The sequence below is a fragment of the Andrena cerasifolii genome, chromosome 15 (genome assembly GCF_050908995.1).
Source record: "Andrena cerasifolii isolate SP2316 chromosome 15, iyAndCera1_principal, whole genome shotgun sequence".
Lineage (NCBI taxonomy): Eukaryota > Metazoa > Arthropoda > Insecta > Hymenoptera > Andrenidae > Andrena > Andrena cerasifolii.
The window spans coordinates 1,003,852-1,019,000 of NC_135132.1; the positions used below are offsets into that span (position 1 = coordinate 1,003,852).

General features: G+C 34.8%; 2 protein-coding genes across 4 annotated transcripts in view; one reads left to right on the top strand and one right to left on the bottom strand.

Annotated features, from left to right (window-relative positions):
- The window catches only part of LOC143377196 (putative inorganic phosphate cotransporter), a 111,035-nt gene extending 101,115 nt beyond the window's left edge, over positions 1 to 9,920 (top strand). For both annotated transcript variants that reach the window (XM_076828240.1, XM_076828238.1), the window contains one exon: positions 9,092 to 9,920. In XM_076828240.1, coding sequence (XP_076684355.1) covers positions 9,092 to 9,307 — 216 coding nt within the window. In that variant the 3' untranslated portion in view covers positions 9,308 to 9,920. The remainder of the gene's footprint in view (positions 1 to 9,091) is intronic.
- On the bottom strand, positions 9,443 to 14,554 carry LOC143377224 (uncharacterized). 2 transcript variants are annotated; one of them, XM_076828288.1, is made up of 4 exons: positions 14,321 to 14,554; positions 10,305 to 10,431; positions 9,850 to 10,143; positions 9,443 to 9,755 (listed from the first exon to the last, which is right to left on the bottom strand). In XM_076828288.1, exons 1-4 carry the CDS (start codon positions 14,452 to 14,454, stop codon positions 9,600 to 9,602), a joined length of 711 nt encoding a protein of 236 aa, XP_076684403.1. In that variant the 5' UTR covers positions 14,455 to 14,554; the 3' UTR covers positions 9,443 to 9,599. The 2 variants fall into 2 exon arrangements, with proteins under 2 accessions (XP_076684403.1, XP_076684404.1); XM_076828289.1 differs by lacking the exon at positions 14,321 to 14,554 and adding an exon at positions 13,947 to 14,298.
- Positions 14,555 to 15,149: the final 595 nt, after the last annotated feature.

The window sequence follows — 15,149 nt, forward strand, 5'->3', positions numbered from 1 at the left end:
TAACTGTTGAACTAACAAACTGATCAAAATGAGCCTTTGGGTGTTTACAGTGAAGACATAAGAGTACCAAATAAAAATTATTTCACGCAAAAAAAATTTTAAAAATTTATTTTGCAATTGTTCTAAACAAATGCCATAATTTAATAGCGGGGCACTATTTAAAAATTTGAAAAAGTAAGGGTATAGTCCTATTTGTCTCTTTTACGGACCCGTTTTGAGAAATACGGACACTTTAAAATTGGCCAAATGAAAATTAGCCGAATGTGACGCTGTGTCGCCCAGCACCGGCTCGACAAATTCAACCATATGGTATACAATGACTTTCAAGGCCACGCAAGGTTAGGAAGTAAAGAAATAGATAGTTCCATATTGTAGTACGCACGGCTCAGCCAGACGAGCCGGTGCTGAGCGACGCGGCGTCACATTCAATTAATTTGCATGCGACCAATTTTAAAGTCTCCGCGTTTCTAAAAACGTGTCCGTAAAGAGCACAAGTAGCCCTATATCCTCATTTTTTTCAAATTTTTAAATAGTGTCCTGGTAGTATAAAATTGCATTTGTTGAGAACAATTTCAAAATAAATGGTCTAAAATTTTTTTTTTTTTAAGTGTCGTATTTGTTATTAGGTACTCTTATTTCCCCACTGTAAGCACCCAAAAGCTCATTCTTATCTGTTTCTTAGTTCAACAGTTATAATTTAATGAAAAAAAGTCCATTTCCACAATTGTGAAAATTTTTAAAAACCTATGACATACATATATCACTTAAGACTATATATCACTAAAGACATATACCAGTTTCACCAAAATCCCAAATGGTAATTCGTAAGTAATAAAAGATTAAAAAGGAGAGAGTGTTACACGTATTCAGTAAATTCTGTCGCATCGAACCTCGGTTCGAAATTTAATTTGTACGATGTAAGTAGGTATAGGTATTCAGCGAACAGTATTCTCCGATGCTCGCGGTGGCTCGCGGTTATTTTGTCGCTGTCGATGGTTCGTAAAAGAGAAGGATAGAACGGGGGTCATAGCAGCCGAGAAATAAAGCCAGTGCCTCGGTCTGCTAACACAGATACACAGCGTTGCCAGCAACATTATGCAGGACCACTTATTTAGCGGAAGGGAAACACCTACAGGAGTGGTGGTAACGCATGCGTGAAGACGTTGCTGCCGCACACATTACCACCACTCCTGTGGGTGTTCCTCTCCGCTAAATAAGTGGTCCTGCATAATGTTGCTGGCAACCCTGCAGATACATAACAATTTTTCAATAACAATAAGGGCTTAACTTTTTTTACTTTTAGTTTTTTCTGCATAAACATTTTTTTTTCAAATATTGATAACATTTTCCTAATCATAATGAGAGCAAACGTGATACAATGTCGAATTTTCTTTTCTCTCTGCTCAAATTTCTTTACACTGTGCCCTAGATTCACCAGCCCATTGTGTTGTTATTTAAACTTCACGCTCTAAACAAAAACGTTTTCCTATTTTCAAAACATAGGTATTTGCTGAGGGAAATTAGAATAAGTCACATCTATTATTTTATGTTGTTTTATTTTTTTTAACCCTGTCTGCATTTTAAATATTATCTAAGGACTATTTAACTTAGGAGATAGGACCGTAAAGGTTTACAAAAAAGGTCAGGGAGTCAAATGTTGACTAATTTGGAGATTTATTCTTATTATATGTTCTATACAATAGTCGGAAGAATAAAAAATAATAATAGTAAGAGCAATATTTCAAATAATTACTGTAACATCCATATTCTGAAAAGATGATATCAGTAAATAAATACTTCCAGTATTAGTAAAAAAGTTTCAATCTCTCTTTTTTTATTTCCAATAATGTGGCCATATAATTATAACATAAATACGACAGCGATTTCAAGTGATGTATGTGTTACTGTAAAAGCGTTAATATAGTAAATGTACACAGTTCCCAGCAGTTCGTAGTCAATGTATGCCTAAAATGAATATAACCTAACCTACAATCGTCCGAAAATGCATACATTGACTCCATCATGCTTTTATTATGGCTCGTATATCCAGCTATCGCTTCAGTTTTGCTATGAATCCACGTTGGCAGTCCTCCCGAGTAGGCGCCATTTTGTATCTACTACCTCAACTAAATTTGTCACGTGACTTGCTCTGTATTATCGCCAATATGGCGGAACACTGATTTGGAAATGCAGTCACGATTTTTCGTTTTTCGTTCTTATATGAGCAGATTTTGGCCTGGGAGAGGTCTCGTTCGATAGAAGAAGATTCAATGCGGAGCGCTCTGCTCACCGTTTGAGTCACAAAACTCTTTTATTGTCCTAAAAATGCTTGGATTCTGCGGGTATATTTTGTCGACTTTTGCTTTACTTTGGACGCTGATATTATTACATGTCAACACAATCTCGTTGAACCATGAGCAGAGCGCTCCGCATTGAACCTTCCGCTTTCGAATGAGACCTCGCTCAGCCCAAAATCTGCTCATATAAGGACGAAAAACGAAAAGTCCCGAACCCATGTTTCGGGCCAGATTGTGTCGGTATACAGCGCGCTGCATTACCCGTGTCTACCCCCTTAAGCAAATGCTTAAGACGATCTTAAGCTTAAGAAACGTTTGTGAATACCGTCTTAATTGTTTTATGATATCAATACCTTTCTATATTACATAGTCAGTAATACATTTTCTTAAGAAAATAAATAAATAGATAGAAAAAATCTTATCCGGAAATGATATAGTAAAATTTAATTAATCGTCGATACCAAATACATAATGGGTATCGAATTTTTTATAGAAACAGGGTTCACAGCGATTAATTGCAGTGAATGGAGGGGGAAACACCTACAAGAGTGGTGGCAATGTGTGTGTGAACTGGCGCCTCCGCCAAGCCAGCTGACACCAGCGCCAACGCGAAGCCAGCCACGGCCAATCAGTGTCGCCGGAAAATAGGTTGTCGACGCTGGTTGGCCGTTAATTGTTTATTAATTGTTTTTGGTAGGATATTTTAACCATCTGGAAAGCAGTTAGGTTAAATACATTAGACTGTTTCTTGATCTCGACGGAGCACGTAGGTTTTTCTAACTTTACTTAAAAGGTAAAAGACGTGTGGAACTTCAAATATTTCAACATATTTTGAAAAATGAAAAAATGCTAGGTGGGACATTTTAACTAAGGAGGGCAGAATATAGGAAAGACTAATTTCTTACAACAAACATGAAAGTAAATAAATTTGTTTTAATATATTTATTTTTAGAATAATAAAAACAATTGAATAACTTCACTTTTATGCGTATATTTGAAATGCGTAATATCTATAAGGAAGAATACAAAATAGAAAGTTTTTTCAAAACTATTTATTTACAAATATTTAAAAATAATTAAATTAGTTACATTAATTATATTTCTTTGTTATTAATTACGTTGCAAATAAAAACATATATATTGAAAAACTGATTTTTTTATTCCTAAGTTCATTGGACAAGTAATGTTTTGATCTGTAAAAAGTACATAGATGTACTTTTACATTAAATGTTTATAAAAAAATTTGTTTATAACTCAATCGTGAAAATATGATGAAGAATTTAATAATGTAATACAAAGGAATAGGCATGATTAAAAATAAAATTTATGTGGTATTTTCATGCATGGCCATGCACTTACTCGTAAATTTTTTCTTGTTACATTTGGTAGTTTTGGTACTTATTTTTAGTCTAAAGGCACAAAATTTTTAAATAATTTTCATCTCAATGTTATGACAATCTGGCAAGGCAAAAACAATTTCGTTACACTTTGTCGCAAGGAACTTTTTTAGGTTACATCTAGTCCTGGTTCCGCTGAACGACACTTGGGAGGGTAACAATATTTGCAGCAACTCAACACGTTCCGTAAAAGTAGCAGACTTTATATATTTAACCTTACAGAACATTAACCTTCCAATACATGGCTTGTGTTTCAGGAACCCTTGAGAATATCGTTTTTCATTTCTTTTCGTAACGCTGATCCGAATTATAATTTTTTCCCGCTCCCAGATAGCACACGACGTCTTAAAGACGTCCATTATACGTCTGTTTTTGGTCTGAACGTCTGACGACCTTATTAAGACGTCTTTAAAATGTCGGTGTCGAGACGTTTTTAAGATGTCTGTCTTAGGCGTCTTTAAGACGTCTGTGCCAAGACATCTTTTTTATGACCTTTTTAAGACGTCTTTAAGACGTCGCTGTCAAGACGTTTCTAAGACGATTGTCTACAAACGTCGTTAGGACGTCTTTAAGACGTCTGTGTGTTATCTGGGACTTTTAATCATTTGTTTATCTAATAAATTTTCATATATGTGCAGCTATATACAATAAAGTAATAACCTTAGTATAAGTAAAAGGAACTTTGTTCATTAATAAAAATATTGATAAAACAGTGAGTCTTGGAACTCCACTCATGTACATTCGGAAATATTTTTCACTCGTGCACTGACGGGTTAAGTTTATCTTAAATTTTGTCTTACAAAATCTGATTTCAATGATAAAAAAGATTAATTTTATTAATCACTTCAATGACCAAATCAAATAATTTGCAACAGTTCGCATGTTCAAAGCTCACAAATTGGTAAATCGACTCCTCAGGCTCAGTATTAAATGAAGTTTGCTGCTGATCCCAGTTTTCGCTCATGTTGCTTCGCCCAATAGGAAAAATTACGCAGATAAACGGTGGTGGGGCTAGGCACATACCAATTAAGTGCGAGCAGTATCTCTTTCCTTTTCTACTTATTTATTTGCTCTCTCTATTTCCGGGTTAGGAGAGCAATGGCGTCGTCCAATAGAAAACGCGGACACATTTTCCGATCACTCCCTAGAGGATCACTACTCATAAGCAAGTGGAACGAGAAATTTGCGGTCGTCGTGGGCGCGGTCGATTTGGGCGCAAGTGGATCGCGCCCATTATTGGATTTAATTTGGGATTAAAATTATATTCTTATTATTTAATTATATTAACTTTTTATGATTATTGATAATAATGAATGTTTTTGTATTAATTTAAATTTGTTGTTGACTATAGTACTATTTTTAACTTTTGGTTCTTTAAGATATGTAATGTTTTATTTTTTTTTTTTAGTTAAGATTGTTAATTGTTTCTTGACAATCTATACATACGTAAACTCTGAGGTGTGAATGTATGGTGCCGTTGTCGAATGCATCACACTGGTTCGCAGCTCGCATAGCGTGCAATACCACAAACTTTAATTTTTGAATATAGGGTCTCGAAATCGTTCCACCTTTTTGGAACGCTCGCTTTACTGAAAGAACTTCAATGAATCGATTGCTGTATCGTTTTTAAATCGGTCCAAGGGTGCGACACTGGGAACAGCGTGAATTTGAGGATCAAAAGTATAACATCAAATATTGATATTTGATATTATAAATGAATAAACTGTTGTGCGCATCTTTGAAAAGAACATTTAGTCAGATTTGAAACAACTATAAACATAAAATGGTTTCTCAAAGCAGAGTGGCAATACTGTAAATATATTTACTTGTGTATATGTATATCTATATACTCGTTAATACTTTCTCCTTATTTCCCTGAGTAGTATCCTACAGCTTTAAACACGAATCACCTCCTAACAAGAATGTTACTATCTTCTTTTTCAAAAAAATCTGTTATTGACTAGTATAAAAATAGAATTGCCTCGTATATAGTTTCATTTTTAATAAACAAAATCTCATCCATACGTTGAATATATTTTCATAAAGGTAAAATAAAAAATATAAAAATTTTATATTTCTCAAAAGTGAATATGTATGCACTAGCTTCTGTCTCGCGTATTATCCCTTTGATGTATCTACCAGCGGGTGGTCGTAAAGAGTCGCTTGGTATCGAGTAATCCCAGAGGTGGAAGGAATGCGGATCGCCAGGATTCGTCAGAAACATTCGTCCGCTACATTCCCACCGAAGTACCGGCACGACATTCCCGAAAACGTTCGTATATGCGCCACATTTTGTTCGTGTTCGCGGTGGTGTGGACGCGACGAGAACAAACAAAAACGTCTGCGAACAATGTTTTTGTTGCTGCTCGCACAGGTGTGGACCCGAGAAATACCTAAAAACCAACATATACAAATGTTCATTAAGTAAAGGTTACTTTAAAAATTACTTAAAAAAACAGATACAAAAGTAATTCCTTTTAATTATTCTACTGTAGCGAATCACGGGTATCACGAGAATCGGCTTTCCTTCGGAAATTTGGCAACGTTGCATGTCACTAGAACTGCTGAGTTATACCCAGGGTTGCCAATTTAGTAGAATTTCTACTAAATATAGTAAAATAAGGTATTCATTTAGTGACTAAATTTTTATTCTGGTAGATGGTAAAAAATCTGGTAGATCACAATATAATTTTAGTAGATTTCTGGCTGTTTTCATTTTTACATGAACTGATCTTTTTATGGCAAATTCATAAAAATAAATAAATAAATTATATGAACAACACAATTTTTTGTTATAGTGAACTTATATTTTGCAATATGTCCCTCTAGGGGTTACTAGTATAATGATGAGATCAGGCTTGCTAAGATAGTAGAATTTCTACTCAAGCGATTCGCTCATCCACTCACAATATCTACTTCTTACATTGGGCCCCTATGATAGGGGAAGACCCGGGCTAACCTATAAAAGCATATGCCAAGAGAATTGCGTCGTTGGATGAGCTCATCTAATTGGCGAGATTTTTCCTGAAAGTTTTCAACTATTTCGTTGTGGTTTCAACTTTCAAAGTTATCATATTTAGTGATGACTTAACTTTTTCTTTACGGAATCACTAAGCCAACTGGCCCATGTCGCATCCAGTGTTATAGATCAGTATGGATCCTGAATTCGCCATAAAATATTAATCGATTATTTTTTTAATGCCAACTACGTACCCCCCCCCCCCCCCCCCCCCGCCACACACGCACAGAAAGTTAGTAGAATTCTAGCAGATTTTCTTCAAGGCCTTAGTAGAAAACCATCCTCCACTGTTGGCAACCCTATTTATGCCTAGTGACATGCAAAGTTACTAAATTTCCGAAGGGAAGCCGTTTTGACGCCTAGTGTATGTATAATTTGTCTATCGAATGTGGAAGGAATTCAAATTACGTATAATTGAAAGTAGTAGCCTGAATGGAGTAAGTAGTATTTGATCGCATTCCCATCCGGCAATTTTCTACTATCCATTAATAGTGGTCCTATAACTAGTTAATAAACAATATAGACCTTTAAACCTTCATTAGTGTTGACATGTGTTCAAAGCGTAAGGCGAGCTAAACAAAACTTTTTCAACTGTAGCGATCGCTTGGAAATGTCCTAACCCACTTGTAGAATCATTTCTGAAAAACTTGCGCCACTCAAAGTGTTAACAGATTTTTAAGAACCATTCTAAATAATATTAACAACTTTGACCGTGTGCTTGATCTGTATTAAAACCTACATAATATATGATTCTAAAGCAGGGCTCTCCAGCGTAGGGGCCCCTCACGCGCCTGCTTCCCTTCCAATCTTTATTTCGCGTAGCATGCCTTCCGTTGTCAAGGAGACCGCGCGACGCTACGAAGACTGCCACGACGGGCTAGCGTCCTCGCGGTTAGGGCAGGGGGGCCAAGCTTCCCTCTTACGAAAGTTGAAGCAGAGTTTGTAGCGCCTCCTACCAATAAGGTGCGTACTAAACTGTGAATGTGTGAATTGGTGTGAATCGGGACGTATGTGTATGTGTATACGTGTAATGTACCGTTTACTTTAAAACCTGTCCACGGATCGTCGCGCCAGCGACACGTATGCAGCAGATAGAAGGATAAACATTGAAATTGAATATTTCTTCTTTTCTTAGGAAAAGAAAATATATTCAATTTCTTTGTATATCCTTCTATCTGCTGCATACGCGTCACTGACGCGACAATCCATGGTCAGGCGGCATTAGAAAGGGTAAACCAGGGAAAGTGAGGACACTTCCTCGTGTCTGCGCCAAACATTTCTAAATGACGACGGTCGTCATGGTAACATTTCACCAACGTCGAAAGGTTGCGTGTCGTGCTCACTGATACACGTAGGTATGTGTGTGTGTGATATACCTAGCGCCTCCTACCAATAAGGTGCTAACTAAACGGGAAAACTTCAGCCAAACAAAGACGGCTTGGCCCCCCTGGGTTAGGGATGGAGTGCAAAATCACTAACAGTGATTTATCACAGTGATCACAGAATCATGATCACGGTCGTGAATGAAGTTAAATCACGACCGTGATCATGATTTTTTTAACATGAGTGAATTATTTACTGTCATCGTAATTCTTTATCTTGATTGTATAATTTTTTATAAAATACTTCAATATAGCTTGTGTTACAGTCAAAGCGTGCTAATTCAGCGAATATATAACTAGTATATACATTCATAAATAGTCAATGTGTGCACGCACTGATTTGATTGGCTAAAGTATTCACATATACATTATACTTTTTACCTAAAGCGAAGAAATATTCGTTAATTTAAATAGATCAAGAACGATTACATTGGTTCAAAATATACAATTGAGATTCTATGAGCACAGTGAGGACTTGAGAATGTTTTGAGAGAAAGTAGAAATTGGGGTTATGTGGCGCGTGCAAAGAGCAGTTATGCTTTCCACCAATCAGATCACGAAAATTGTAAATCACTGTTCTGCCTGCGCCAATCAGAAGCGATCACGAACATCACGGATCACTGTTCTGCCTGCACCAATCAGAAGCGATCACGAAAATCACGGATTACTGTGAAAAATCACCGTGATTGAGAATGAACGTGATCGGATCACTCGTGATTCACAAATCACGGTTCTAGCCAACACTACTCGCGGTTAGCGTCGCGCGGTATCCCTGACAACGCGGACGAGAGTGGGAGAACCTCAAGCTCCCCCGAGAGCGACCTTGGAGAGCCCTGTTTTAAAGTCCCATTATTACATATCAGCATTTGAAACATTCTATGAAAAAGTTAATGAGCATACGATAATATGGAGTTATAATTCTTTAATAATAGTTGTATAAAATAGAAAATGACTTTATGAAAATTACCTAATTTACAATACTTTCATATGTTTTAGAGCAACGTTTCAGAATGGAGAAATATATTTTTCTTGTCAGCTGTAATATATATTCTTGGAAATCTTATGTTTATTTTATTTGGCACGAGTAAAATTCAAAAATGGAATGATCCTGTGGAAAAGAAGAAAGATACTGGTTTAAATGGTGTAACAGAGTCATCAGTGGAAAATGGGTACTCCCAAAAGATGAAAGACATAGAAAGTGTGGAAATATAGAAAAAAAAGTGCAATACTACCATGACATTATGAACGTGTATGGTTTCTTGTCTTTCCTATTTATCATAACTGTTGCGAATGAATTTTTGTTGCAAAGTGAGGAGGTTTTAAAATGTGACTGTTGTACATAAAGAATTATATGTATATGTGTCTTATATTTAATATTTATTATGAAAGTAATATAATGTTAATTTTAAACAAAATTTCTATTATAAAAAACATTCAAGTGGTTTATTCTTATACTGCACGCTCATATTACAAAAGTACTGTAAAGGAATATATTTAAAATGTATTATTGTCTTTTTTTATTTGGTTTTGGTATAGATTTCCTTATTGTTTGCAAAATAAATATTGTAAATAGAATGGTTATTAGCAATGTGACATAAGTTGCTACAGGTACCATAGATGAATTACCAACTGGTATTGTCCACACAATATCTTCTATGTCCTATGACAAAAATACATAAAAATAATACATTCCTATCCATACTATTATGAAACAAGATAGTTTTGTCAGTTATATAATGGAATTTACTATCTACCTTATATGGAATTTCTCTCCATTTAGATACAAGCTGTACACATGGAGAACATAAATCAATTTTAGAAGTTCTGTGTTCTCGAATTCTTTTCTTGCACCCTAAAAGTAATGATGGTTTTTGTAAAGTCACAGGCGAGTGACTACTATTTTCATTAACATAGAGGTAACGTTGGTGTATTGGAAGTTTTAAGGTTGTCTTTGTACCAATTAAAGAGGAACAAATAGTTATATTTTGCGACGCTGCTTTGTCTGTAAACAGTTCAACATCTGTCTCTCCAATGGCACATGCTGTGTTCTAAAATATAATAAAAACCTTAAATTCATTGAACAGATGGGTAATGAAACATTTGATAAGAAACAAAAATATTATTCAAAGAAATAATATTTAAATGTAAAATTTGAATTTCATTAAAACGATATATCTAAGAATGACGTATATTACTACTTATTACTTACAATTCCTAGTCTACTCAAGTCATTTAGTTCATTAATATTGGCATATAAGCTGGATGGCAGTCTAAGAAAAAGAGCAATATAACACCCATCTACATAATCATCAAAATCTACTTGATATGTTAAGTATCTGTAAACGAGTTTGCCTTGTAAAGGTAAATAAGAACATTTCCAAAATATAAAAAAACGCGCATTCGTTGAATCCCTATTATCCGAATACTCTACTCCATTCTTTCTTCGTTTATGGAACCATTTCTTGTAAATTAAAATACTTGTAAAAATTAATATTGATTGCTATATAGAAACTTAAATGTAAAGAAATACATTCTTATCTGTTTATAATGTACCCTGATAACTATCTGTCCCCAGTCTGACATCAGATTGGTAGCAGGGTCTGGCTCTGGCATGAGAGCACAGAGTCTGACATCAGAACTGTAGCAGACGGCAGAATCTGCTGCCGATCTGACATCAGGCACTGACATCAGGCTCTGCACCTCAGAACACAGCCATCTGCGGACACAGACGACTACGGTTCTGATGTCAGATTCTGCTGCCCATATCTGGCTATCAGGGTATGCATATAAATATCATACGAAATTTATGCGCTTTTAACAATGATGTTTTATTTAATTATAAGTAAATGAGAATGTATTTCTTTCCATTTAAGTTTTTATATAGTAATCAATATTAATTTTTACGTGCATTTGTGTAAACACATAAATATATTTCTGTTACAATTCCCCTATGCCAATAGCACCAAGTGGTTGATGAGCTAATCAATTAGAAATGCATTTAACTTCAGGGAGTGTAAACTGATATGAAATTAATTTCACTTCTTGAAATAATTCCAAAAACCTTTACATTAAATAGCAGTTAAAAGACCAGAAATTAAGAATCATATTCATTCTGATTAGAGTTCTATTATTGTTGTATGCATCATTTCCCTGATTCTAGCATTTGTTCCTTGTTCTACCATATCTTAAGGCATATAAACATGGAGGAAGCATGCAATGAGCGAAAATGTAGATGACAGTAGAAAGAGAAAGATATACATTGGGGACATACTGCCACCCCTGGCGCTAGAAAGGGAGTGGGCTCCCTCATGTGTATTTTTCTCTTTTTACCGCCGTCTACATTTTCGCCCATTGCATGCTTCCTCCATGTTTATATGCTCTAACAAGAAACACTATTCAATTGATGATGGAATCACGCAGATTTTTTTATATAGATCGAAAAAATATGTCACAAAGGTCACAAAACTGTAAATTAAAGATGCTCCCAACAGCTGGTCTATGGACAGTCAGTCGGTATCGAGCAGTTGCTGTATTACTTCCCGATGACCTCACACGAGTCTCTGGCTATATTGTCGTAAGCTTTATAACAGTATTATCATTTATTATCATTAATTGTTTCTAATTACTATCTATCATTAATTTATTATCATTCATTTACTATAATGTATTTTCATATAATAGAGATAATTAAATTCGAACACACGGATTTGTCATTCTCTTTCCCTCATTTTTCTTCTGTCCCTGGTTCCACCTTTGTCGATTTTTCAAGGTCAGACCAGCTTTTGGAAGCGTGTTTAGTTTACATTTTTGTGACTTTTATGACATATACTTTCGATCTATATAAAAAAATCTGTGCCATTCCATCATCAATTGAATAGTATTCCTTGTAAGTACCATATTGAATTTCATTATGAAACTATTAAATATGTCTGTGTTAAGGTGTATAAAGAATGTTTCTAAAGTACTTATGGGGATCGAAAGACATATTTTGAGTAGGAATCATTTTTCATACCAGTTTTGGATTCTGTCTTACTATGAACTCTTCTTAATTTCTTCAAATTACGTGTACATAATGACATACATGTGAGATAACATGTGTTTATATGTGTAATACGTGTTACGCCTATAGTACTAATATACTAAAATCATAAGATTGCATTGCTAATGCATACAGACATCATGTTCTATGATAAAGTGACCAAACGTCCTGCATTGTGTGGGACAGTCCTGGATTTGAGCCCTTTGTCCCGCAAAGTGTTCCGGATTGGACATGTAATCTTTTACATTTTCCCAGTGGCATAAAGTTACTAGGGTAAACCAACCAGTGAATGACCGAATTGTTGAATCTATGGACCTTTGAGATTAATACTTGAATATATGTATTTATAACAACAAAACAACTGTTGAAATTGCATTTAAATTTATTTTTCTTGAAATTTCTATAAAAATAATTAATTATTCTTATCGCAATTTAAAAAAAAAATTACAAAATGCAAAACGTGTAGAAGCCCAGTAAATGACCGCATACTTTTAATAAGAATTGTACTTATTTATGTTTGCTTAATACCCTTAACTAAAAATATAGGATATTAAAAGTGCAACTACACTCCATTTATAAACATATAATAATGTTTAAATTTATAATTGACATTTCTTTGCCTAATGGTCATTCACTGGTATGCGGTCAATTATTGGTTGGTTTACCCTGTTTCCTCTACTTCTATTGTTGTGAAAAAAGAAATACTTTCAATTTCGTTTCAATGTATCACTTTATAATTACAAGTATGTATTTTTAAATATATTGTAAATGCTTTAATAAACTATGGAAAAGTTCTTCTCACCGATCTGTTAACCCTTTTTGTTTTGCTTGCTTGTTTGCCTGTCGCGCATTGAAAATATCTGGTCACTTTATTCTATGAAAACTCTAAATATGATTCACAAGGTGAATGCGGTTGCAAAGTTATCTGCAACCAGAACGAATAACATTGTTTTGAGTTTGTATAACTGTTTTAGTTGGAACTTGTACATAATAATTTTTAATAATTTCTATAAAATTTTCAATTTCAATTAACGTACAAATGTATATCTGACTAACAGGGTTGCCAGATCTTTGGCATTCAGCCGGAGTCTCAGGCTTTGAACCATTGTCTCTGGCCTCAGGCAGGCACAATAAAAATCTCCGGCAGAATAGAGAATATTAGCGAATTCAGCAGGCACGCACTGGCACTGCATTGGTGTAGCATGCCATACAAAAATAAAAAACTATTAAAATCTGTAACAAATTATAATAAATATTCATAATACTTTTATTATTATTATTACTCCTTTATAAGAAGTCATTGGGCGAATTCCGCTTATGCCCAAATCGTCTGAGAGTTTCATTAGGGTAGATTTCCTTATTCGCAACTAAACGCATCGTCAAGAATTTCAAAGTCGATTTTCTCGAAAATGAAGCGCAATATCAAACAATTTTATACCTCTTTCTCAACTTATTTACTTGTTACAAGTCGAAAAGAAACAGTAACTTTTTTTCATATCGTGCTTCATTTTCGAGAAAATCGACTTTGAAATTCTTGACGTTGCCTTCAGGGAAATCTAGCTTAATGAAAAGCACGAGCGATTTGGGCATAAGTGGTTTGCCCATTATAATGAATTTTAGATGCCTGTTTTCTTATTGGTCCTTTTCTCTTCCTCCCCTCCTCCCCCCCCGGCTGCAATCCTCAACGAAATTGAAATCTCCAGCAAAAGATCAGGCCTAATCTGGCAACCCTGCTGACTAAGGAGTCAGATAGCAATTATAATGTACAAATCGTTATCAGTAAAATCTTAGATTCCTGCTGAAAGTACCTACACTGCTGGAAAAATGTTATAAAATTTTTTCAGAAGGTTGCGAGCTACATGATGATGCTCCAACATTATCAGCTAACAGATAAAATATTTAGATTCTTTCAAAATAGTGTATATGACGTCTGCATGTAATATAGAAACTTTTACAACTATAAATTTAGCTTCAGACTACAAATTTGGTTGTGTTTGAAAATGTAGCTAAAGACTGGTAGTATACATTTTCAGTTAACAACTGATAACGTATTTTGTCAATTTAATTACTTCTAAATCCGTATTATGATTGATCTTTTCATTCATTATTTTAATAGACGAAGGAATGTTAAAAACTAATTCGGATAAGAGAGATTCTCTTTTCTTTATCGTATTAGTATATTTAACCTGTGAAATCCTTCTCCATCTACTTTCAACGAAACGTGTGCATTTAATTTCTCGCAAACTACTACATTTTGCAGAAGCAAAGCGAGAAATATAATAACTTGTACAAAATAACATTTAACATGACTTAGTGTCATCTTTTCACCAAAATACTCGATTAGATTTGTTTTCTGCTTTTTGACATTTTTGTACAGGTTAATTCCATGGCCAAACAATAGTAAGGATGAATCGATACCGCCACGATATCGATACTTCTACTTGTTACTTGTATCGAATGAAAGTATCGATAGTTACTTGTGAGTGTTGCGCGATTCCGAGTAAATTAGGCTGTGTTCCGAAACACGCATACTGCGCATAGACAGCAGAGAAAACCGTTCCATTTCAGTCTATGCGCTCCCAGATAGCACAAAACCGTTTTAAATACGTTTTAAAAACGTCCAGGTCGGACGTTCAGGATGTTTTGAAAACATCCAGAAAAGGTTCTAAAAACATCCATTTTCACAAACCAGAACGGTTTCAAAACGTTTTCAGGACGGTTTGTAGAACGTTTTTTGGCTTTTGCCAGTTAATAATTCTATTTTATTTAAAACTCCCGCACACTCCGCGAGCAGAGTGTTTTAGCACTCCACGGGCACCAACCCGCGTTCTGTTCTTAAAATCACCGCTAAAATACGCAACAACACCACTTTACGCACGCTTTGAAAAACATGCACCAAATTATGTGGTCCTCTCCTCAAAGTGACAGAAAATGTAACCTACATATATGCTACATGACAATAAATGTTCATTAGATATTTCATTTTTTACGCTACATTTGTCAACTTTTTATAAC

Coding starts and splice junctions, on each gene's coding strand:
- LOC143377224 (XM_076828288.1), bottom strand. CDS start 14,454: ATGACACTAAGTCATGTTAAATGTTATTTTGTACAAGTTATTATATTT. Junction 10,432..14,320: donor GATGGAGAAGGATTTCACAG/GTTAAATATACT, acceptor ACTCGTTTACAG/ATACTTAACATATCAAGTAG. Junction 10,144..10,304: donor ACTTGAGTAGACTAGGAATT/GTAAGTAATAAG, acceptor ATTATATTTTAG/AACACAGCATGTGCCATTGG.